General features: G+C 47.4%; 7 protein-coding genes across 7 annotated transcripts; 3 read left to right on the forward strand and 4 right to left on the reverse strand.

The window, feature by feature from the left end:
• Positions 1-1,071: 1,071 nt before the first annotated feature.
• Positions 1,072-3,122, forward strand: HD556DRAFT_1430378 (major facilitator superfamily domain-containing protein; the record flags this gene model as incomplete). Its single annotated transcript, XM_041304899.1, has 12 exons — positions 1,072-1,229; positions 1,290-1,316; positions 1,365-1,393; positions 1,449-1,497; positions 1,568-1,645; positions 1,697-1,781; positions 1,838-2,190; positions 2,249-2,345; positions 2,398-2,590; positions 2,641-2,698; positions 2,813-2,984; positions 3,021-3,122. 12 exons carry the CDS (start codon positions 1,072-1,074, stop codon positions 3,120-3,122), a joined length of 1,401 nt encoding a protein of 466 aa, XP_041164265.1.
• Positions 3,123-4,490: 1,368 nt separating this feature from the next.
• HD556DRAFT_1230456 (uncharacterized protein) lies at positions 4,491-5,419 on the forward strand (the record flags this gene model as incomplete). Its single annotated transcript, XM_041297356.1, has 3 exons — positions 4,491-4,809; positions 4,864-5,239; positions 5,290-5,419. 3 exons carry the CDS (start codon positions 4,491-4,493, stop codon positions 5,417-5,419), a joined length of 825 nt encoding a protein of 274 aa, XP_041164266.1.
• A 4,919-nt stretch (positions 5,420-10,338) lies between these two features.
• On the forward strand, positions 10,339-12,431 carry HD556DRAFT_1439140 (vacuolar DHA amino acid exporter; the record flags this gene model as incomplete). The annotated part of the gene is made up of 10 exons (XM_041305927.1): positions 10,339-10,497; positions 10,553-10,619; positions 10,674-10,807; positions 10,867-10,973; positions 11,033-11,553; positions 11,611-11,724; positions 11,773-11,864; positions 11,918-12,051; positions 12,103-12,235; positions 12,297-12,431. 10 exons carry the CDS (start codon positions 10,339-10,341, stop codon positions 12,429-12,431), a joined length of 1,596 nt encoding a protein of 531 aa, XP_041164267.1.
• A 253-nt stretch (positions 12,432-12,684) lies between these two features.
• Positions 12,685-14,509, reverse strand: HD556DRAFT_1342150 (uncharacterized protein). Its single transcript, XM_041302135.1, has 2 exons — positions 14,344-14,509; positions 12,685-14,288 (listed from the first exon to the last, which is right to left on the reverse strand). The coding sequence occupies exon 2, from the start codon at positions 14,272-14,274 to the stop codon at positions 12,967-12,969; it is 1,308 nt and encodes a 435-aa protein (XP_041164268.1). The 5' UTR covers positions 14,275-14,288; positions 14,344-14,509; the 3' UTR covers positions 12,685-12,966.
• HD556DRAFT_1024279 (uncharacterized protein) lies at positions 14,501-16,746 on the reverse strand. The gene is made up of 7 exons (XM_041295915.1): positions 16,201-16,746; positions 15,599-16,126; positions 15,503-15,548; positions 15,093-15,457; positions 14,973-15,037; positions 14,886-14,916; positions 14,501-14,831 (listed from the first exon to the last, which is right to left on the reverse strand). The coding sequence occupies exons 1-7, from the start codon at positions 16,639-16,641 to the stop codon at positions 14,712-14,714; spliced, it is 1,596 nt and encodes a 531-aa protein (XP_041164269.1). The 5' UTR covers positions 16,642-16,746; the 3' UTR covers positions 14,501-14,711.
• Positions 16,747-18,395: 1,649 nt separating this feature from the next.
• Positions 18,396-19,521, reverse strand: HD556DRAFT_1342164 (uncharacterized protein; the record flags this gene model as incomplete). Its single annotated transcript, XM_041302136.1, has 3 exons — positions 19,149-19,521; positions 18,595-19,096; positions 18,396-18,541 (listed from the first exon to the last, which is right to left on the reverse strand). Coding segments are annotated over exons 1-2 (707 nt in total), but the record flags the coding sequence as incomplete, so codon positions are not given.
• On the reverse strand, positions 19,500-21,907 carry HD556DRAFT_1342167 (bifunctional 6-phosphofructo-2-kinase fructose-2,6-bisphosphate 2-phosphatase). The gene is made up of 10 exons (XM_041302137.1): positions 21,575-21,907; positions 21,330-21,515; positions 21,209-21,276; positions 21,044-21,160; positions 20,958-20,981; positions 20,886-20,906; positions 20,772-20,834; positions 20,564-20,719; positions 20,136-20,508; positions 19,500-20,068 (listed from the first exon to the last, which is right to left on the reverse strand). The coding sequence occupies exons 1-10, from the start codon at positions 21,798-21,800 to the stop codon at positions 19,659-19,661; spliced, it is 1,644 nt and encodes a 547-aa protein (XP_041164271.1). The 5' UTR covers positions 21,801-21,907; the 3' UTR covers positions 19,500-19,658.
• Between the last annotated feature and the right edge of the window lie 924 nt (positions 21,908-22,831).

Consider the following 22,831-nt stretch of genomic DNA (forward strand, 5'->3'; position numbering starts at 1 on the left):
TTAGGCTACATGTATTTTGGTTTACAGATTTTATATAACATAGAGGATTGCGAAGACTAGGAAAAGTGTTACGAGGCTCAAGCTCAGTAAAAACCTACACGTTAGTAGCGGTGATCACCCCCAGCCACGATCCTCGCGAGCAGATTTCACCGCAGGCTACTGCGAGATTCAGGAGATGACCGGAAATGGTCATGTTTTGGGTGTAGTGGCAAAGTTCCCACAGTCAAAAAACACGCGGTGGAGGCCTACTATGGGTGCGACTTCCCGCAGTTGTTCTAAATCTATATGTTCTCAAGTCCTCGTGCCGACGTGCCGCCGTCAAACATCAGTGTTTTACAAGTCCGCATGTCAAAAGCACCCAGTTTTAAAGTGATCTCTAGATCTAGAGACTAGTAGAAGGGGGGGACTACCCAAATGGTGTTCAAAACATTCAAAACACCTACTACTAGTAAACGAGCCTTTCAAACTCGGTGAGTACGTTGTAACCATCGCTTACATGCGCTTTGACACCTCAACGCTGTACATTAGAATCTAGGTACAATTGGTCTGCAGTTTGGAAAGCATTTCTACGTCGCGACGAGTTGCGAGACTATACTCCAACTTCAAGGTTTGAATCAAAAGCTTATGCTACGGGAAGTCACCCATTGGTGATGCATTGGCGATACACCAGCCTGAGGTGCATATGCCTCTACTCAGGTATGGCAGTTGTACTGACGATGCATCACAGGTCCGTTACAATTGGCCTGTTCGAGCATTAATATGACAGGAGCCTGTGCCCCTGTGGCCTTTCTGTGTCGCTTCTGTAACACCGTGTCTAGCCTTATATGCACTCTGTACAGACTCGAGAGAACCCCTCCTGTGGCTCTGTACAGGGCTGTCAAGGGGCGTACAGTCCACCCCTATTCTGCTGATGTGACATACGTCAGACTAAGTCTAGGGTCTAGCAGGTATAATGCCGGCGGCCGCTGTCGTGTACAAGCCTCCTGGTTGTTCCGAGTTAACTTCATATTTAAACTCTGTTATAGGATACTATGCATACCCCATCCATCGCTCAATTGGTCCCCATTGTCCATGTCCAACCCTTCCTCCAGTGATGAAATTGCAAAGCAAGCTCCCGAGAGCGTCTCGAAATCCGCTGAAAGCGTTGGAAATACCAGCCTTGTCGACCCCTCGGATGCTCTAAGTTTTCCCGAAGGTGGTTTTACCGCTTGGGGCACAGTGCTGGGCGCGTAAGTGCTTCTGTCCACTTATCGGTTGTTGCATGCTCACCATCAACTACGACCGTTAAGTTTATTGATCCAATTCTGTGGCTTTGGGTGAATTCGACTCGCCATTCGTGGGCTCAAACTACTAACACGTTCCAGATATGTCAGCGCTTACGGTGTCTTCCAGGGCAAGCATATTTGTGAATTATCTTACGTGGACGGACTAACAACCACGATATGCAGACTTTTATACTCAAACATACCTAACCAATTCCACACCATCTGCAATCGCGTCAGTAAGCTCTAGATCTACCTAGGTAGTTTCTTGGCTGCTAGTGTCTCTGACCTCTACTGCGGTGTAGCTGGATAGGAAGTATCAATGCGTTCTTGATTTTATCAGTTGGTATCGTGTCAGGAAGAATGGTCGATCGGGGCGCATTGTATGTGTGCAAGAAGTTCGCATAAAGACGTCCCTGATCATACATTTTCAGTTACCCTGTGATGAAAATCGGCTGTCTCCTCCAATGTTTCTTCCTCTTTATATTGTCCCTGGCAAAACCAGAACAGTATTATCAAGCAAGCCTCGTTTTTGTTAATGCACAGCTTCGCTGACCGTATTGTTATGGATGTAGATATTCCTTTCCCAAGGTATCGGTTTAGGTTTTGCAATGGGCCTTACGAATGTCCCCTCCATCGCCGTAATATCGCATCACTTCCAGCGACGCAGAGCTTTTGCGATGGGAATCGTCGCCGCGGGAGGGTCACTCGGTGCGATCTTGCACCCCGTCATGCTCAACAATCTTATCAATGGAAGACTTGGCTTTGCAAACGGTGTCCGTGCAAGTGCGGCTCTGAGTAGTGGCTTGCTTTTCATCGCAAATCTCCTGATGCGAACAAGGCTTCCACCGCAACCAAAGATCGTTAGCTACACCCGCGTTCTTCAAAACTCGTCGAGAGATGGTGCTTATATTTGTACCTGTGTAGGGTGCGTAAGCTTTGCAATACCTGATGGTGTGAACATTCAGGTCGCCTTCACTGTTTAGGATGGCTGCTTTTGAATTCGGATACTTCTTCGAATCCTTTTATCTCCAGTTAGATTCCACCCTGCATGGTCTAAGCCAAGGATTTTCGTTTTATTCAGTGCGTATCAGAAACTACTCAAATAATCAAGAACTGCTTATCACCCCGACAGCTCACAATCCTTAGTTCTGGTTCTTTCATCGGAAGACTTGCTGGGGGCGTTGTCGCTGCATACGTGGGCGTCCCGAACACCATCATCATCTCTTCATTGATATCTTCCGCTGTACTGTTTGCAATGGTTGGCCTGCACTCGTCCGCCAGTGTAGCTGTTATAGCTGTAAGCTATGGGGTTTTTTCCGGAGGTGGTGCGTAGGTTCATGATGCTCCTCCGACACTAACCAAGTTCCGACTCCAGTTGTAGCAATGATGGGCCCGTTGATATCGCATCTGACTCCTGAATTCTCACATACTGGGTAACCACTTAGCATCTGCCTTTGAATTTCTCTGACACTACTCAAGCGCACGGATGGGTATAGCGTATGCAACATCTAGTAAGCCTCTGGGTCTTTATTTGGTGGCATTCTGAGTCTTGACACGTATTCACAGGCATGGGAGCACTCGTGGGCACGTGCGCCGTTGACATTTCCTCGACAATCACTCACGTTCGGCTTAGGTGCACCAATCTGTGGGGCTGTCCTGACGTCGCATTACATCTGGTGGAAGGCTGCTATCCTTGCTGGGGCGAGTGAACCATGTCAAGTTACGCTTTCTGTTTTCGGCTAACACGCTGTCTAGAGCGTCGCTACTGGCGGCTGTATCTTATTCGTATCCATGCAAGTCATCTTGAAGATGCGTCAAAAGACTTCAAGTGTTTACTCCAAGGGAGCTGGTGTCTGATTTGTGTCACCCGAGCATGTATGTAAAACTATTCGCATTACACATGAGAGAATTTATATATTTATATATCGCAATAAACGAAATTGTTAGGATGTGGTGCTCTGCGAGCTGTCCTGAGGAATAGCGTACCGGCAAAGTGACAAAAGTTATGGTGCGAGTGGCCAATAGATCTGTTTTTGATGTTGGTGTTTTCTAGCTTGCAGATGCGGCGTCCATATTGATTTGATATGATACAAACTCCCGATCCTCTACTCATCACTCAACCACTACTTCACCCATGTTCAAGTACATGGGTACTGAAGTACTGACCGTCGATGGGTTATGATGTAATGAGAATAAACGATGTCATGAAGTCTATCCAGTTACACCGACGCCTCTTCACTAAAATGATACATCCTTTCATTTAGATATCTGCATACACAAGATGCGATCCCACATGCTAGAACAACTGAGTGACGTCTGCGGCGCCTACGTCATCGTGCTGAAGGGCCGGTACATCCACTTACCAAGGGACCCTTTTTCAGTCGTTTCCGAACCGAACAGGGAATTGCGTGCAGACGATGCAGACTTTGGTGGGTGACTTAGTAATCAAGGTGCGAAGCTTTACAACTTTGGGTCATTACACACCGGCGGTTTTGGAGTTTCGCACTATGCAAGATTTGTTTTGAAATGTTAATGATAAAGTTGGCATTTTTACTATACATTTTGACACAGTAAAAATGGAAAAATTGGATGAGTGGGGGCGAAATTCTACATTTTATGAATCATTTTGACATTGTAAAAGAAATACATTTAACCGACAGCAAGATCTGAAGAAAAATGATCGAACATTTTGATTCAAATTTTACATGGGGTGAGATTTGAGGAAAATTTGAATAAAACACATTTTACCTGTTGGAAAGGAATTTTACCCCGATATAAGATTTGAATCAAAATGTTCGATCATTTTTCTTCAGATCTTGCTGTCGGTTAAATGTATTTCTTTTACAATGTCAAAATGACTCATAAAATGTAGAATTTCGCCCAAGATTTATCCACTCATCCAATTTTTTCATTTTTACTGTGTCAAAATGTATAGTAAGAATGCTAACTTTATCATTAACATTTCAAAACAAATCTTGCATAGTGCAAAACTCCAAAACCGCCGGTGTGTTATCACTCATATTCCGCGGTTCGGCAGATGCTTATGAGATCATTTCATCTACATTAACAATCCGCGTTCAACCTGGAGAATTGATAAAGTCATATGTAAGCCAAGTGGCTTCCCTGTCCTTGAAGGCATATAAGTAGGAAATATCTTACTGGTGAGTCATAGCGATACCAAGGGCACTTCTATTCCACTTTCCACCAAATATCAACCGACTAACCATGGCTTCTAACAGCATCACCACCCTCAACTACTTCCTCCCTCCATCTGACGGCTCTCGGCCTTACACTGACATCTACGCCCCCTCGGGAAAGCCCGTCCACAACTGGATTGAGGACCCGCATGAAGTGCAAATCGAGGACGTGCGCGGGAAGGAGGAACTTTACAAGCTTGACAATGCCGGATTTCAGTATGGGAGAGAAGCACCGAAGCATACCAGCTTCTTGAATGATGATGAGATTGAGCGCGAATACTACCCTGAGAGCATCGACCTCATGAAGAGAGTTACAGGAGCGACCAAGATTGTCATCTTCGATCACAGTACGTTGACCACCAATTTGAAAACGCCGTCTTGATCCCTAATTCATGTCACAGCCGTTCGTCGCCGTCGCCCAGGCGAGACAGATGGTGGTCCAGAGAAACGTCAGCCAGTCCCCCGGGCTCATGCGGACCAAACTCCTGCGGCGTCCATTGCTCGTGTTCATAGGCATCTCCCACCAACAGAAGTTCCTTCCCTCCTCAGCAAACGCTTCCAAATCATAAACTTGTGGCGCCCTATTTCGCATGCAGCTGTAGATTGGCCGCTTGCATTATGTGACTTCCGGAGTGTCGATTTCAAGAAAGATTTGTTGCCTGTTGCTCTTATATACCCTGACCGCGAGGGTGAGACATTTGGAGCCAAATACAACCCAAACCACCAGTGGAAGTACTTGAAGGCGATGACCCCAGAAGAGTTTGTTCTTATCAAATGGTGAGCGAAGTCATTCGGGGGAGACGTATGTCGTGCTAAAAGGGTCTCAGCTCTGAGTCGGTCGAAGATGGGAGTGTCGCGAGGCTCGCGCCTCATACTGCCTTCCAAGACCCGAACACTCCAGAGGGAGCGCCGCCTCGGGAATCCATCGAGCTGAGGGCTCTGGTATTCTATGATTAGAAGACGTTACTTTCGAGTAGCGTCAAGAATTAACATAGAGATCGTCGTACCGAGTTCTGTTGCTGTCTATATTGCTATGTGTACTAGTTGTACTTTGCCGATTGTACTCTTGGAAATTTGCGCAATAGAGTTTGGGGTGTTCTTGTTAATCCTGCGCGGTTGGGATGCCTCAGGATTGGAGTGGCATTGGTTAGATCTAGTGTAAAAAATTGGTTAGCGGGTGGCGAGGCGTCGTACCAGGAGGTGTTGATTTGTGGGGTCCTAGTTCGGGGTGCCAGTTGGTACTAAGCGAAGAAGCGATCCGTGTAATTAGTCAAGGTCGCCTCAAGATTCGATCCAGGCGCTCAAAATTGTCGTTGATCAGTGACTAGTGACGCGAGAGAGCTCATTGAGTCAACATCTCCGCGAGTCTGGAGTTCTACCAGGTTCTGCCACTCCGTGGACCAGGCACAAGGTACCAGTTTTGCCAAACGAAACCGGTTGGCAAAATTCGCGAGTTCTGCCAACAGCACTACTACCTTAGGACTGTCAATTTTCCAGTCCAAACTGGCTGAAAAATCATTTAGTATGTGCATATCCTGTAGGAGATACTCATATCTTTTTCGCTACCTCTCAGGACTGCAAATCTCACCATGGCACTTCTTCGAATTGCGCCTGATTCAAGTTGGCGGTCTAGTACTAAACAGGTTTGAACGGGCACTTGAGCCAGCAACACTTTGTTGTCTTCCTGTTGTACAACAAAGAGGGGATTATCCAGATCCTATCATCTGGTACAAAGCCTATCCGAATGGTCCATCAGTGTTTTCGGTCTTCACTTATCAATGTTCCGTGGTGACCGTCCACTTGAACTAGCACCAAACGAAGCAAACCAGAGAGATTGGCGTTATCTTTACATTCGGTAACGTAAACGACTGACTGTTCACTCCCACCATCACTGATCAGACTCGATGATTCTCATCAGCGTCTTCCTCATTACTACCGTCTCCCTCCTCGGATGACTCGAAAACATTCAGCGACGGCCTTTGCAGCGGTGCTTCCAGTTTCCAAAATTTTGGCTTGTTTCATGCTGGCCGGGTCTCCGTCTTTCCAACTTCGCTTGATCTCTGTATGCTGTTCTGCGTGCTTCATTTCTCACCAGCCGCGCAGCTTCCACTTCTTTCCACGATTTTAATAATCTTGCCCTTCCCCCAATTCGGCAAGCTTCGCGCTGGAAGCCATGGCGGATGCTCTTTGCCAGCGAGGTTGACGAATTCGGTGACTCTGAAGTCGAACTTAAGACCGCCGGTGACCGGTGAGGTCCGGTGTGTCTTAGCCTGAATGATGATAGTGAAACTCAACTCATTCCCCGCTAAAGCTTATCATCAGATCATTCGTGCGGAATGCTCAGATAAGGTTTTCGTCTCATCATGAGGCTAGCAAGAAGAAGAGTTATTGATGGGCATATGGGTGCGTTTGTCACACATCTCTATAGCTTTGCTAGATTGCATAGCAAGTTATGTTACATACCGGGCAAGGTGAAATGACGCGGGGCTGTGACAAACAGTCCATGTTCAATTCAAACACGATGTTATGTCGCTCGAAATGCATTCTACACTGAGTTAACTTTTAGTGCTCATGGTCGATGAATATTCGAGGTCCATCTACATATAGCCTCGGAGTACTTCTCACCACATTTAAAGTGCTTGTCCTCTGCGTTCGTACAGTGCCCATAGTCAATGTATCAGGAGAGTTACTCGCTGCTATAGGCGAGGAAGCATACCTCAAACCCGCCCTTCCTATTTCTCACAAATGCGCTACTTTTCTTCTTGCTGAACATCAACTTCTTTTCTGTACAGGATACTCGATAGCGTTGCATGAATTGCTGATGTTTAAGATACCGGGTGAGAAGTGATCGTTTGATACTGGACTTGTCATCGTTGAATGCTGATTGCTTACCCTACTCTTCTCTGCCCATGTTGCCCCATCTCATTTATGCGACTGTATTACCGGCTTTTCATATTCAAAACCCGTACATTCCTCAATCGGTTTCCGCTTCGTGCATCACCCACTTCCAAATCCGCTTCGTACCCCTCATACAGCCACCGATTTACACCACACAATTCCCTTTCCATCACATGGTCTTTTTCTTTAAAAAATCGATTTATTGTCCTTTGGGGTCATAGACCATATGTCGGACATAGCCCTATGCTCGGGGGACACATAGTTCTCCACGTGCACATGCTATAACGCATAGACAGGCTGAAACAATCAGTTTCGCAGTACTTCGATCACTTATATGTGAAATTTCCAAGTTAATCATATTATATTCAAAGTTGAGTATTTAATCATATTCTGAATTTCCTCCCACTGCTGAAGCACTAGCGGCACAAATTAACCATGACGACCAACTCAGCGACCGACTAAGAATTGTGCCATGAGTACCGATATGCAAGCAGAAATGTCACTTACTGTGACTCTCGCTAGGCGCCAGCTCTTCTGTATCTCAAGAATCCTTGTTCCTCATTGATCAGACATCAGTGCAGATATCGTTTTTCTATCGGAAGGCATAAAGGGTGAGTTGATTTTGAATCTCAGATACACGCGAACCGCATGCTCACACAATATTGAATGCAACAGGCAGACCCTACGCAGTCGGTACCACTGACACATGACCGCCTGTCGAACACAGCTGGCATTGCGTTGACAGACATGATTGTTATCAAAGCAGCGACGACAGCGAGGAAGGAGAAACGCATTTGGAGTCGATGTGAAGGTGATGTAGGATTAGTATGGGGGACTCTTGAATGACTTTTGGGACGATAGGATGATGACCCGTCCTAAAAGCCTCACTAAACGTTCCGAGAATGCAGATTGCAAAATTATTCATCAGCCCTGTGGCTAGCATAGGTCAACACCACCAACTGATTTTGGTTGTCAGTGCGTGTTATGTCTTTGTATTCATGATGAGTTGAGAAAGCAGCTGACTCTGCACGTGTATTGGCAGCATTGATCGGCGAAGCTCCACGACCTGATCAGAGCTGCATCATGAGCGAGATGAGACGCTCCCTCGTTTGAGCCAGCATTCCATTCCAGCAGTCTGCATACAGCGCTTGGAATTTCAAACGCTCAAGTCAGGGAAATATTATGGATTGCGATCATCGCGGACTCGTAGAGGAAACGGGCCGTCAGGTCCACCAGTGTTGCGGAAATTATGCCAAATCAGGGACTCGGAAACTGCCGCCAGGCAGTATGGGACAGCATTTGCGGTGTTGTTGGTGCAGTATGCGTGTAATGCTGGCTAAAGTATGACGGTGAGTCAGACATGCTGTTTCGATTCTCCAAAAATCCGATGAGGACGCAACAACATTTTCGAAAGCTATGACGGTAGCAGTTGCAGGGGATTTTCACGCTACTTACCGTTCGAAACGCAACCCTATGCGACTGGATTGCGGGGCCTTGACAACAGGCCTATAGCCCATGCAATTGCAAGCTCAGAATGCAGGGCCTTTCATTATGATGTATTTTCTCATGACGACCACTGCATATCCACTTACATGATATGTCTCATCTTGTTGTAGTCCCTTTTGGAAAAGCCCAACAGCCCGAACGCCGTCTCTGAATGTGTTTTTCAATCACGGACACGTGCTGCCAGGTGGACTTCTCCGCAGCAGAGTTCGCGACGATGACTACAATACAGAAGACGCGAAGGCGTGAGTTCGGATGAAATTCAAAATTCAAAAAACGCATACAAGTCATTGCACATGAGAGGCATCTGATTTCCGGGTCCGTCCGACTCACAGTGATATTTTGTATACAATAGAGTATGACACTAGTACATCTACACGAACATCAGAGCTGCAGCCCTCACAGATTTGGTCCGGACTATTTCAGAGATATCTGCATGAGTGAAAGCGCATAGAATGGCGCCTATTCAATCAATATTTGTCCACATTTAATGAATGCATGTCATAGTCCCCGTCACTGCCCTGGGTATACTGGTCTAGCTCGGGTCCGGTGCGGCGAACGTTTTCAATGGCTCAACGAATCTTAGCCTTCGACACACCGCAGTGTTCAAGCTTCCTACCAAAAGTGGTCCAATCCCCTTATGCATCGTCAACACTAGAATTATCTTTCCGGACTTGGAGTCTTCTAGCCATCAACAAACGTAGTTGACCCAAATCTATGCAGACTATGCTTGTATTGTAGCTCGCCGTATATCTTATCATAACTCGGTCATATTTTGGATCTGAAACAGATCTGATGGCGTACTAGATGATATGCATCATGATCTTTCGCCATTGCGCTAGTTCAACACTCGGAGTTTTATGTAAACCAACCGCTTGTAGGTCATGTGATGAACTGGTGTCAACTTCTCATGTTTTTCATTTCTCTTCCATCCCAAGTTTACGTGACTGATAGCAGGCGCCGGAGTCATAGAGTGTGGCAATTTTGGCTCCCATCATGATCGTGGGCGAGGTTGAGAACGGTAAGAAGACACATGACTTTAGAACAAGTCAATTGATCCGAGCAACTTTAGAGTCTCTGGTCTATTTCGCCCTTCACATCCTGGCAGCTGTTGGCTGTTGATCCTATATTCGATCTGGACAATGCTGCTTCTGCTCTCCGTGAGTTGGGGATCTCCGAGTAACCATCAACGCCACAAGGATTCTTACTGTTAACGATCGAGTACGGCAGAAGGAACCAGTAAAATCCTTCGGACCGCAGAAAATCCACTCGGGATTCTGTCGGAACAATCTGCGACAGCTGGCTAGCCAGGCTAGGATTGCCTTGACAAACGGGGTGTACACATGCTCGGAATATACCAGTATCGCGATGTCTGAGAGCGCAAGATACAAGTGGCCCCTTTCATTGTATAAGAAGTCGCGCAATCTTGGGTCAGAGACTGACCTCCCCTGCTACATCTTTTCAATCTTTGGCTCATGGCTAGTCCAACTGTTGCCAACGCGCATTCCGTGTCCGAACCCACAACGCTGCTCCAAGACGCTAATACCGAGTCGTCCACAGGCGCAGCTAGTACAATTGACACAGAACATATTTCAGTCAATGATGACCCCCGTCAATGGAGTCCTGCCAGAAAAGTGCGTGTATCACGCCATGTACTCTGCGATTAACCTGACGCTGTACTACATATAGACAACGACTTTATGGATTGTATCACTGGCTACAATGGTGTCTGCATTAGCTTCCAACATCCAAAATCGTTTGTCGCACATGTTTTCACAATGAGTTGTATGATATTGATATTGTCTTGCAGCCTCGAACTCATTGATAGAAGCGGATCTACATGCGACAAGCAACCAGGTTAGCTGGACAATGGCGGCGTTCCTATTCCCACAGGGGAACTTTCCTCTATTATGGAGCACAGCAAGTGAGATTAAAGGTCGTAAGGTCGGTCGAGGTGCTCCACTTCTCGATCTGCGTGATAAATGCGATCTCGTTCATCGCAGCCTGTCTATCTCGTGGGTTCGGCATTGTTTGTGGTAGGAAACGTTGCTTTGGCACTTTCAAAGACCATCGAGGTGATGATCGGCATGCGAGCACTTCAAGCTGTGGGGTGAGCATTTATCCAAAAAGCACTGAGTACTAATTGATCATTGACGCCCTCTCCTGTAGGTCATGCGCTGCCATGGCTATTTCGGCTGCGACTCTGGCGGATATCTACGACACTCATGAGCGAGGGACCATGATGGGTATTTTCTTTGCTGCACCTCTCTTGGGACCCGCCGTGGGCCCTATACTCGGCGGCTCGTTGTCACAAGCCTTCTACTGGCGCGCCTGTTTCTATTTCCTGCTTGTCTGTTCAGCAGTCGTATTCTTGTCCTTCCTCATCCTGTTCAAGGATACATACCGACGTGAACGCAGTCCAACCTATTGCTCCGCTTTTCAGCGACATGCTTCCAAAGAACGCGTTCGGAGTCCAAACGAATCTACCATAGCTGGGAATGAGTCCAGCAAGGACCAAACACCTGTCAAGGACGCCGAGAAGCAGCTCCAATCGCTGGAATATATCTCAGCGGTGACTCCTAAAACAGGGCTGGACGATGTCAAACTATCATTCAAGGACATCAACCCCTTTCCGCCATACTTGCGAATTCTGTCGCGCAAGAATAATGTTTTAATTCTTATTGCTAACGGTGAGTGAAGGGTTGTCCTCACGTACATGATGTCAGTGACTTTAACTTCGGGATAAGGACTCATCTTCGGATTTAGCTATTCCCTTTCATACACGTGTTGCCGCACTCTGGCCGAACGATATGGTTATAGCGCCTTTAGGATTGGCTTGGTCTTACTTTGGCTGGGTATAGGTGAGATCCTCACCCTAGATTGTGGCAGATGACTAAATTTCTGCGAAGGAAGCATAGCTGGGAGTGTGATTGGCGGCCGTTGGTCTGACCGGGTGCTTGCGAAGATGATGGCAGCCAACGGAGGCAAATGCTACCCAGAAGTGCATATTTCCTATACTCCCACACTAGATCTGTTCATTGACGTCTTTCGAAGATGCGCTTAGAGAGCTCGAAACTAGTGATGCCATGGGTACCTCTGTCTGTCATCGGTTATGCTTGGGTGTGCGAAAAGCATGTCAACGTCACTGTCATTTGCGTCATGCTCGTGCTTATTGGATTCACCTCTACGTCGGTAGACCAGTCATTCTTTGTCGTGGTTGCGTTGACATCTATTTACAGATGGATGTATACGTGTACATTGACATACCTAGTTGATGCCAATCCTGGTCGCTCGTACACAGCGGTTGCTGTAAATAGTTCGTTCCGAGGATTTTTTTCCTTTCTTTCAGTTATGATTGCTGTACCGCTTCAAGTGAGGTTTCTTACTATTTATTGTATCTATAAATTCTGATGCCAGCCCGATCTCCGCGAAGGATGCTCTAGGAGATGGGGGATTGTATTCAGCGTGGGGTGGCGTATTCGTGATGACAGAACTATTGGTTATATTGGTACTGCGCAAGGGAGAATCGTGGCGCAAGGAAAGTGAGGAGCCTGAATTTAAACGCTAAAAGAATTATGAATCAGCATCTTCTACCACACTCATGCATAATGCGATTTACAGGGGGCCCGACGTTCGAGTTAAAACGATGATATCAAGTCCCAAGTATATGACTTAGGCTACATGTATTTTGGTTTACATTGTACAGATTCTAGATGATATGGAGGATTGCATAGACTTACCCAAGGCTAATCATAGTGATTGATCAATATACATTTCGGATCATGGTGGACTGATACAGATACATTCCCCCAATTCCAGGCTATTACAAAAGAGGGGACGCCACTGGCCAACGCATGGGACCTCGGGCCCCATTACTCAACAAGACTGCAATCACAAACCCAACAGCGGAAGACCTCATCCCGAAAATATTTACATAAAAGCGGTCATATACCCGTGTCAAAAATGAATCATAGGCCGTTGTATGTCCCAAATCCTGCCTAATGATATGATCAGGACGATTAATGTCTGTACGCCTCCCTGGACCAACCCACTGCTTCTTAACTGCTTGCTTTGATAGTCTCTTTCCCTTATCTCCTCTTCTTCTAGTCCCACACAAAGTCCCTCACCTGGTTCTTGAACCACATTTCCTCCTCGCGTGGAAGAGGTTGTGCCCCATGCACATGAAGCACCCTAAGCGGACGCACACCGTTGTCTAGCTCACAGACTTCCTTCCATGAATTCTCCTGTCCCGCAGCCTCCCTCCTGCTGCTGACCATTGCCTTCAGTATCATCAAAGGTACCTCCATGACAAAATCATCCCTCGCTATTAGTTTTAACGTAGTGACACGGGGCCACAGGGAACAGTTACGACGAGCGAAAGGTGCACCGAGGAAATAGAAGATGATCTTGATGCATGAGGAACGGCTGTTCACGATGGTAACAGTATCACCATGCCACGGGCGTGTTTTAGGTATCCACCGCAAGCCACGTGTGGCAGCGCACCTATCCAACTCCAATGAATTTGAGCGGGGTAGCGGTAGGCGACGAAGTCCATGGATAGAATCGCATTCCTGGAGAACGATGGTTTGACATTTACCACTGAGTGCAGTTAGAGCGTCTTCGATGCATCTGCGCAGGATGAGTTTCTCTGCCCAAATTGTGATTGCGTCGGTGTAGGCTCCCGGATAGGCAATGACAAACTGCAGGTCGTCGAGAATGAGGCAAGGTATTGCCCGCGGTATTGCCCGCAAGGTTCGACCAAGCGTCATGGATGCCGCGCTGTTGATCGGAGAGCCGCCGTAAATGGTCAGGACCTCAATGTGTTCCATGTTATTCTTGAACCACTGCAGATTGAGGTGACAAGCTATATTCTTGTCGATGTGAAGAGTCCTAAGGGCGGGACACACCAGTTTTGAACACGGTTCCAAGCAAATGATATAATGATGACGTCTAACATCTGTCAATCGTAAACAGTCGAGCTGGGGCGCATATCCCGCCAGCGCGTCCAAGTTGCGGTATTCATCGAAGACGCCAGTGATTATGAGGCTCTTGAGTCGTTGAAGATATAATGAAGTAAAGGATGGGGGAAAAATTCTGCCCAGGAGTTTATCTTTGATTACAAAATGGACTGGGTGACTCCCCGTCTTCTGTAGCTGGGAGCTTACCCACTGGTCGTTCATAGATGGTGCCCAGGATATCCGAGTCCACAGTTCTGGCATAGAAAACACAATGTTTCGCCAGTGTCTGCACACCAAAGCCATGGTATGAGGGAACGGCAGGCTTCCTGCGAGCATACGGTGGTCGTTTTTAGGGGTCGCCATCATATCATCTTCGACCATACTTTCAAGTATGATCTTGAAGATACTGCACATCGTCTCTGTAGGAAGCGATTGAAAGGAGCGCTGTGTCATTTTGCCGTTGACTACTGGTAGTAGAATCCTAATGAGACAGAAACCCTAATCACTGGAGTATGGACTTACCTCGACCAAGTGCTTGTGTTCCTCAGGGGGTTCAAATTTCAAATCGAGCGTATCTGTAGGGCGCGTCCAAATAAAGCCAAATACTCGCGGTGGCACAGTAGTAGTGCACATGCGATTCCTCTCAAGAAAAATCGACCTGGACACCTACCTGTCACGGCGAGACAACGCTTGGGTGATAAGAGGCCGCATGTGATACTGAGAGCTGCAAAAACCCAAGATCCGAGTGATATTGAAGACCAGCGAGGTATTACGATAAACTGAAATTACAAACTCGTTGCTACATACCGTTCTAATGAATGACCCGGGTCTATCCTTGTATGACGAGTCTTGCAGAAACCAACGCAATGACACCATAACCATATCTTGACCTATCGTTGTGACGCAATCTTGATAAGGGCTCTGAGCGCGCCTCCTCCCCGCAATACTATGCGGTCCGCCTTCTCTTCGCCCATCGTTGCATGTACGACTAGTCGTGCGACAACTTCGCCCTGTGGTATGGTCATAGTTATTACTTTTCACGGATTGGAGTGCAAACGACTCACCAACTCCACAAGAAGCGCGACCACAATCAGCCTTCGAGGAACCGGTCAGGGAGAATCATTCAACTTTAACACCGTAGTAGATCTCACCAAATAACAATCCACGTTATTCGTTCCATTGCATTGTTGTTCAAGTGATCATGTATAGCATCGAGCTGAAAACAAAAACCATCAGTCGCTTCTCAAGCTGAATTGCAACGAAACACCCACAAATTCGCTCGCCATTCCGAGTTTCTCGTTCAGCACTTGTACGCGTTCATCAATTTCCATGTATTCTCGTACAGCTTCATACAGCCCTCCCAGACTTGCTTCGCTCCAGAACAACTCTGGAACGTCCAAGACATTGCTCACGAGGTTTACGTCGCGTCTGAGCTTGAATAGCTTGCCTGTGAGCCTCATCGCATCACGGCGTTTGAGGTTGATAGCACCAGAGGATGCGAGCTGTCGTGGTATGGATACGGTGCTAGGGGATGAAAGCACGGAAGAGGCGACAGACTCATAGTGTGCAAGGAGCGTAGACTGGGCGAGCGCATGCGCAACGGACAGTTTGAGCAGATGAGAAGGCGACTTGAAAGCTACGGTGTTTTAGTAGGGCTCACAAAACACGGTTTGAAACGCACTGAAGAAATCGTGATATATGCGAGGATATGAAATCGTCGGGTCATGCTAGACAACGTCAGATGAGGAATTGTAGAGGTTACAGGATAATGACATACCGCAAAATGACATTCCTCAATCTCCCAGTCATCTTCTTTCATTGGTCGTTTCAAAATACTTGCATTGCTAATGTCCTCGATAATAGCTCGTTCTTGCCCCTCGTCCAGTCCAAAGAAGACAACAACGCCATAAGCAAAGAAGACCACGTCCGCGATACGGTCTTCTTCTTTCACCTCGACTTGCTCGTGTCTCCTGTCCTCTGCCCTCTCCTTCGATTCCTGACTTCTCTCGTTTGCACCATGCCATTCACCCTCACCCTCTTCAGCATACTCCGCTTCCCCTTCGGCCTCAGATTCCACATCAGGACGAGGCGGGGGTCGGTGAGATTCCGTATGGGATCCAGACGTCATGTATCCGTCCGACGTCCGTGGTACGTCTTCCTGAGGGATAAAGTATGAACCCTGATAACCATTTTCCTCAGCTTCAGCAAGGCGTTTCTGGAGAGACTTGGCTTCTTTGACAGGGGCAGCCGAAGAACGGACGCTGGTGTTAGGCCCGTACCCAGGAAGGAGCGGCAGGTGATACATCTATATGACACCAGGACAAATTACATGACACAGATCAGGAACACTGACACGGAAATGAACAACACGAGACTCACAACATACATCGCCTCATCAAACGCTCTTGGTGTAACATTATGCTCCCTCTTCAAAAAGCTCGCGAGCAACTTCATCCTCAGTTCTTCAGCAATACAATACGCTGTAATTCTCTTGTATCCTGCTCGCTTTCTCTGTTCCTTGCTCATGCGCTCGCCAGCTGATTTATATTCACGAATGACGCCGGTATCGGTCTCGTAGCCGAGGATATCATCGGAAACAGTTGTTAGTAGAGGCTTTGTTTGTGGTGCAGAGGGTAAAAGGACAAGCTTTTGTGTTGTCTTGGAAGAACGTTGAGCTTTCTGGCCGGTAGTGGCGAGCCCCGAAACAGAGGAGCGTCGAGGTGCTGGCGCACGCGAGGTAATAAGGCCATGCGCTGGACGTGGACGGTAGCGTGCTGCTGGTGGAAGACTAGGTGTACGTAGTGGGCGGGAACCGGACATGGTCGTTCAGTTCAATTTATGTAAAGTGTCCCTGGAGTCCGTGTGACGATTAATGTGCTCAACTTTGAACGTTCAGGCTCTGCTAGCCCCAACATTCCACACCGGTTATCGTTGGCAAGCCCAACAGTTTCCCTTCATTCAACACGCTACCGGCGTTGGGCATCTTTCCGTCTTATTGGACACCTTCACACTTTATACTTAACAATTTAGTTCAGCTACCTTTGCGTATCACGTCCCAACAAGACTTTGTTCTACCAAGTAAACCTCCATGAGCTCTGTCAACCCACAACCAAGCGCCATGCTGATAATCGATGGCACATAGTTTCCCCATGACGACCCGCAGTAGCAACTGAGTCGGTTGTAGGTTGCATCGACCTGGACGTCGCGAACATAACTCTTTGCTGCGATCAACTTGGAGGAAAGATGTTGTATGCAGACGGCTCGTATGCATGTGCTTTTGTTCTGAGTCAGTTTCTTCTGTGCTGCATTCCAATTGATGCTCTGGATAAATTGCACTACGAGTCATAGTACCACTGGCAGTTGTGCTTGCGAGTTATCGCTTCCTGGTACGCCAAATACTAGTAGCACTAGGAAAGGTGTTAGCTTGGGGAAAAGTTTATGATTGGACTATTTTTGTTGGGATGGATGCCCTTAAAATATAATGTTATGCATAACTGTCTGGTCGCTCTATTAGCAGAGTTGTTCAATGAAATTGTGAGATGCACATACCTGCAATTTTCTCTATTGATATTGCGACGGTCGACGTTATCGATTCCACTGTGTGGTTCGACGTGATCATGAACAGCGTTCGCTTAGTACCCCGCCACGCATCTTGCAAAATGAGAACATCGAGCTCCGACTCCCACGAACTCGTAAATTTGGAACTCAAAAGTCAATCATTGCTTCGATGGTCCAGGCCCATGGACACGCGAGTTCTCTACGCGCTTTCCTCTCGAGCTACTTATGAAAATGCGCCAGTATAGACGGTCCTGAGCACTCATTGTGAGTCTTTATCACACAGTGCGAAGGGCTGAGTCAACTACTAGCAACCGTGACTCTTCTCCCCTCCCACTCTGCACCTGCGGGATTTTTGTCACTCGATGACTCAAGCACTTCCAATCTGCGAGTGAGTTTGTGCCTAACAGCTCCTACCCAAAACCATCTCTTTCGGTCCCAGTTAGAGATGAGGAAACGGCGGGTGAACTGACGAACCAAAGACCCTCACAGGCTCTTTTCCAATTGACTGCCGACACCGCTTTCCTTACGCGATTGGCCTAGCGCCTTCGGACACGCCCGTCAAGAAAGGCAACCTCATGTCCAGTACCTCGGATGTGCAGTCTAGTAATCGGCTTATCTAGTTTGCGCAGAAACACTACCCGGCAGCATTTCCCGATCGCAAAAACCTACGAGGACATGGCGGTTACGAGCTCATTCGGGATTCATATTGACTTTGTCTTACAAATATTGCTTCGATCCCAAAGCGTGACTCGGAAGTGGATCACAGTGTACGATGGCATATAATAAGAACTTCCTGACGAGGAACGCATGATTATTCCAATCGACACTGTTGACGTGTCCGCGGTATGCTCGGATCGAGAAGACTTCTTTGCATTACGCCCTACCCAGGAGAAGATGGACTTCGTGCCAAAGTTGATTGGGCTGCGCCATAATGGTGGATAAATTGTGGGTGTGCAGATTGAGTGCAAGTCGCGAAGAGTACGAATTCACTAACAACGTTTTATTCATTTACACAGCAATCATTCTTGCGTCCGCCCAGGTCGGCGTTTTTCCTACCGTCCGTAGAGCTGCAGAAACATTCCTGTTTCACTCTGAATCTCCGTGTTGACATTATAGTTGGAGAACGAGGTAGGTCCTTGTCGGAAACGGTGGTATCCATGTGCTGTGCGGATGCTTGTCATTAATATTGTATTGGAGAATACTTATGTGCAATACCTATTTAATGGGAGCTTGGGTAGCGTCTCGTGTCAAGGTAGAACTTGGGACCGCCTCAGGTAAGAAGTTGTGAATAGCAGACACCACCTTCAAATTTCTCATCACAAATCCGAGGAATCTACCATCATCCACAATGTCCATTGGAGCATACCTAACTCCCTTCGGAACATATGGGTTTCCGATCTGTTCCAGATGAACTTCCTCTCCTTCATAGTTCACCCAGAATGCTTTGAACTTCGGCCCATGCGAAGATATGAGGAAATCGAGTTTTTCACCCGTGTCTCGTGTCTTCCGCTGGCAAATTGATATCAGACGACGGTAACAGTTTGCTCTGTTAGTGTCAGGCCAAGGCGCCTGGGGATGCTCGCAGGCAATGACGCCCACCCAGGGCAACTGGGAGAGGTCATCTCCTGCCTGCATCCCACTAAGCAGGGAGTGGCGTGAAAGACCTATTACAGATAACGGTGTGTGACCTCCTGTTATACAGGGACCCAAAATTGAGCTTAGAAAAGTATGAGGGTGCGCCGGTATCTAAATCAAGGATATTTGCTTACGCCCATATGCGCCCGGCTTTTGGGTTTGAGAGAAAATGTGGCAGGATGTTGCGTGTCCAAATATCGCGTGTGTGGAGATCATTCACCACTTTCTGTAATTGAAAGGTACGTGGTGGATAGGTTTCTCGAAAAGTGATATCTACGATTTGGTCCGGACGTGGTTTCATAAAATAGATCCTTGCGTTCATGGCAGGGGTGCCGTTGTACATTGATAAATCGTTATTCGGATAAAGCTCTGGCGAGTTGTGGCCACAAGGGGAAACTAACCGCGTTACGCCGACTTCTTTCAATTCATTCGGTAATTACAGCCAGTTGACTCGTGGTTTAATTCCCCTGTGTTGATCCTATATTCCCTGCAGAGAAGATTAAGTACAGTAAGCGAGTGAAATGCGCGGCCGGAACAGCTCAACATCATTCGAACATGTCGATGGAGGCGTGGAGCAATCTATTTGATACTGATATGTAGTAGTATACAGCCCTGAGAAATTGCTAAAACTGTCAAGGTGCGAGTCAGGTTCCATCTGCCAGGGCCTCTTCGCTGCCTTCCTGTATACGAGGGGACAGAAACCCTAGATCCACAGCATTCATTCTCTTTTTCCCCTTCGTATCCTCCGCATAATTCTCGTAAAAGTTTGTCTCATCTCTCCTTGACAGCCCAACCTCCTCTTGGTCGCCATCTCCGTCGATGCCTTCTCCCCGTCGACCAGGACCATCCCAGAAGTGGAAAGCTTGGCTGTGCACACCGTAGGAAGTCGGAACAACTTCCAGTAAGTCACCTCTCGCAATTTCAATTGCAGGTATCTCGCTCGCAGGCAACCCGATCAGATACGCGAGAAGACATCGGATGACAGAAGAGTGTCCGATAATCAAGAGGTCTTCTTTTTCACGTTCCAATTCAATCAAGATGGGTTCCAGGCGAACTAAAGCCAAAACGGATTTTCAGAACAAAGATAACACACATATATATACAAGAGGAAGTAGTATTACCAGATAAATCGTGATAGCTCTCAGCTCTGGGAGCGCGGAATGCGTATGGATCCTTGACGAATCTTGCCCACTCCTCGGGGTAGAACTTTCTCGCTTGATCGGGAGTAAGGCCGTCCCAGACCCCAGGATTGATCTCGCACATCTGCGTCTTCTCGATTACCTTGATTTTCAAAGACGAGCCAGTCGTGACTTTTGTTTCTGTCAGCTCTCCAGCTTCGTCAGTGGTTACCACATTCCGTGCAACCGCAGACTGTGGTGGCACAGTGAGATGAGAGGCAACAAGAGGGAGCTGTTGCGGAATTGAAGTGGAGTGTGTTGGGGTCAAGAATGGCCAAGCGGTGTGATGGGCACGACGCCGAGTTGATGTCCATATCTAGTGAGCTCTATCTTAAAACGAATCCGTACAATAAAGATCGAAGGCCACATACAACTAGGCGTCTATCATTAGGGTCGAACCCATTCTGCTCGAGCGATTTGGCACGTCGCTCGACCACGAACTCTTTCAGCCGCTCAGAGTATTCCCACCCAGCAGGAGAAAGATCCGAGTCGGCTTTGTAAGAATGTTCAATGAGTGATTGTCCAGACTGTCAGGATATTATGGATCAAGTGACAGCTATAGTATACTTTACTACCTACTCGAGCAAAGTAAATCATGCGGGGTCTGTTGTGGATATTCATGAGGAAGAAAACAATTCGCGACTGCTCATAGGATCAGTCATACTAGAAAAACGACATTAAATCTTCGCCTACCTGCAAATAACCACGAATGTTCTACGCGGGGATTAATTAGGTCAACCGAAATGAAAGTGCGTCGGGACATACGTTGACCATGATCTTCTCGCCCACCTAATCTCAGCCGTGCGGGTGAGCCAAAAAATGGAAGAAGATTCGTATACATGGTAACATACATTTATTATACGGATAAATGGCCAAGTGGTTTCTTCAACCGTCTCGTACGATTTTTCGCGATCACGGATTCGTTCATAGTAATCTTTCACTGCTTTGTCTGGATCCCAGCCACGATACTACACCAGATTCAGCAAAAAGGTAGCCGAGAAGGTGAGGGAGCTCACATCAGGAGAGGATATCTTGACGTTCCGGATATTAGTCTCTATAATCTCTTTGTTATCGCACACAGACTCTACATCGAAGGAAAATAAGCGACTGTTGCCCAATGAACATGGTGAGACATACCAAGGATGATCACATGAATTCCCTGCTTATCGTACTTCTCTGCCAAGGCCTGCCGCGTAGTTCGTGAACCATTATTGGCATCATAAATCACGACCTGTCCACCGGCCCCAAAGAAGTCCTCGATGAGCTTTTCGCAGCCATCCGACACCATCTTGCGCAATGCCATAGTCTCTGGACTCTTCTCGCCTGTTGCCGGTAGCAATTCATATGGCAGGGCTTGGAATAAGTATTGAATGTATGCGCACCTAACGTGAAGTAATCTGGCGGCAGTTTCTTGGCACCACCAAGGGTCTTCCGTCGATAGTCACCCAGAGATACGACCTGAGTCTTCACGCCCATCCATCTGAGATAACGTTCGAGCGCGCGAGAAATATGTGTTTTGCCACGAGCGGGTAAGCCAACTGTTAAGATGAGAATCTTTCCAGCGTGAAACAGCAAGCCTGAAGCTGTTGTGTAGAGGGGTGCCGCCATGCTTCGATGCTTCAATCACTTTGGATATACGTACTACCTCGCCTGATGGGGATTGGCGTTGGTACACTCGAGGAAAGGTCGATATCCATTTACGCAGTCACTTATCTTATCTCCCACGGCAATTAGGTTTGGTACTTAACGTTTTACTTAACCGAAAATTACAGTACGGCACCACTTCATATCATTCCTTCCAGCTTCATCAGGCAATTCTAGTATCACGTTCACCACATCTCTCCTCGCCTTCGACAATCCACTATCCGTAAGATCGAGCTCTGTCGACGCGTCTGTACAGACAGCGTAATTAAACTTTCTTCGTCAGCGTCATGGCCGAGTCAAGCACACCGACAACACGGAGAGATAGAAAGCAAGAGGCGATGTTGAACTCACCGGTAGTTAGCGCACCCCGTCAGATGAAGGAGAAAGATCCGCCACCCATGTGGTGCACAGTATCACCAAGATGTACTTTGGGAAGGCAAGGAATTCACCGGTTGTGTTGGTCCGAGGACGGCGTACACATTTTCTCCGCGTCGTATGATGGCACCATCCAAAAATGGCGGTCGGTTGATGGGAAGGAGCTCGTTGTTTCTCAGGGCTATGTCGATGCTGTCAACTCACTCCATCTTTCCCATGATGAGAGCCATATTTTTGGCGCAGCACTGACTACTCAGTTCGCATCTGGGACCTCATGACCAATCAGCCAGTCGGAGACCCACTCTTGCACGACGACAAAGTTTGGGCTGTTTCCATGTCCCTTAATGGTGCCCTGCCTTGGATGGAAATATATATGTATGGCACCTAGATGCAGCACTCAAAACTACCGACAACGGTCATGTGAGTATATTTATTCATTGTTAAGTGGCTTTCTGTTGCCGTTCAGAGTGTGGATGAAAGCAATGCAAAACCCGATGCAAAGCTGAAGGCAAGTCGTCTGCGTTTTCCTCTTGTGCTGTATCTCACTTCTCTACCAGGGACGTTTTGTTAGATCTTGTATGCTAGTCATGTCTGCAAGCAGCAACCTATCAACAGAGGCC

Source organism: Suillus plorans (assembly GCF_016647745.1).
Source record: "Suillus plorans strain S12 chromosome Unknown HD556scaffold_9, whole genome shotgun sequence".
Classification (NCBI taxonomy): Eukaryota; Fungi; Basidiomycota; class Agaricomycetes; order Boletales; family Suillaceae; genus Suillus; species Suillus plorans.

Coding starts and splice junctions, on each gene's coding strand:
- HD556DRAFT_1342150 (XM_041302135.1), bottom strand. CDS start 14,274: ATGACACAGCGCTCCTTTCAATCGCTTCCTACAGAGACGATGTGCAGT.
- HD556DRAFT_1024279 (XM_041295915.1), bottom strand. CDS start 16,641: ATGTCCGGTTCCCGCCCACTACGTACACCTAGTCTTCCACCAGCAGCA. Junction 16,127..16,200: donor TTGATGAGGCGATGTATGTT/GTGAGTCTCGTG, acceptor GGTGTCATATAG/ATGTATCACCTGCCGCTCCT. Junction 15,038..15,092: donor TCGGAATGGCGAGCGAATTT/GTGGGTGTTTCG, acceptor TTTTGTTTTCAG/CTCGATGCTATACATGATCA.
- HD556DRAFT_1342167 (XM_041302137.1), bottom strand. CDS start 21,800: ATGGCGGCACCCCTCTACACAACAGCTTCAGGCTTGCTGTTTCACGCT. Junction 21,277..21,329: donor AATTCATGTGATCATCCTTG/GTATGTCTCACC, acceptor CCTTCGATGTAG/AGTCTGTGTGCGATAACAAA. Junction 20,720..20,771: donor GCATGATTTACTTTGCTCGA/GTAGGTAGTAAA, acceptor ATATCCTGACAG/TCTGGACAATCACTCATTGA.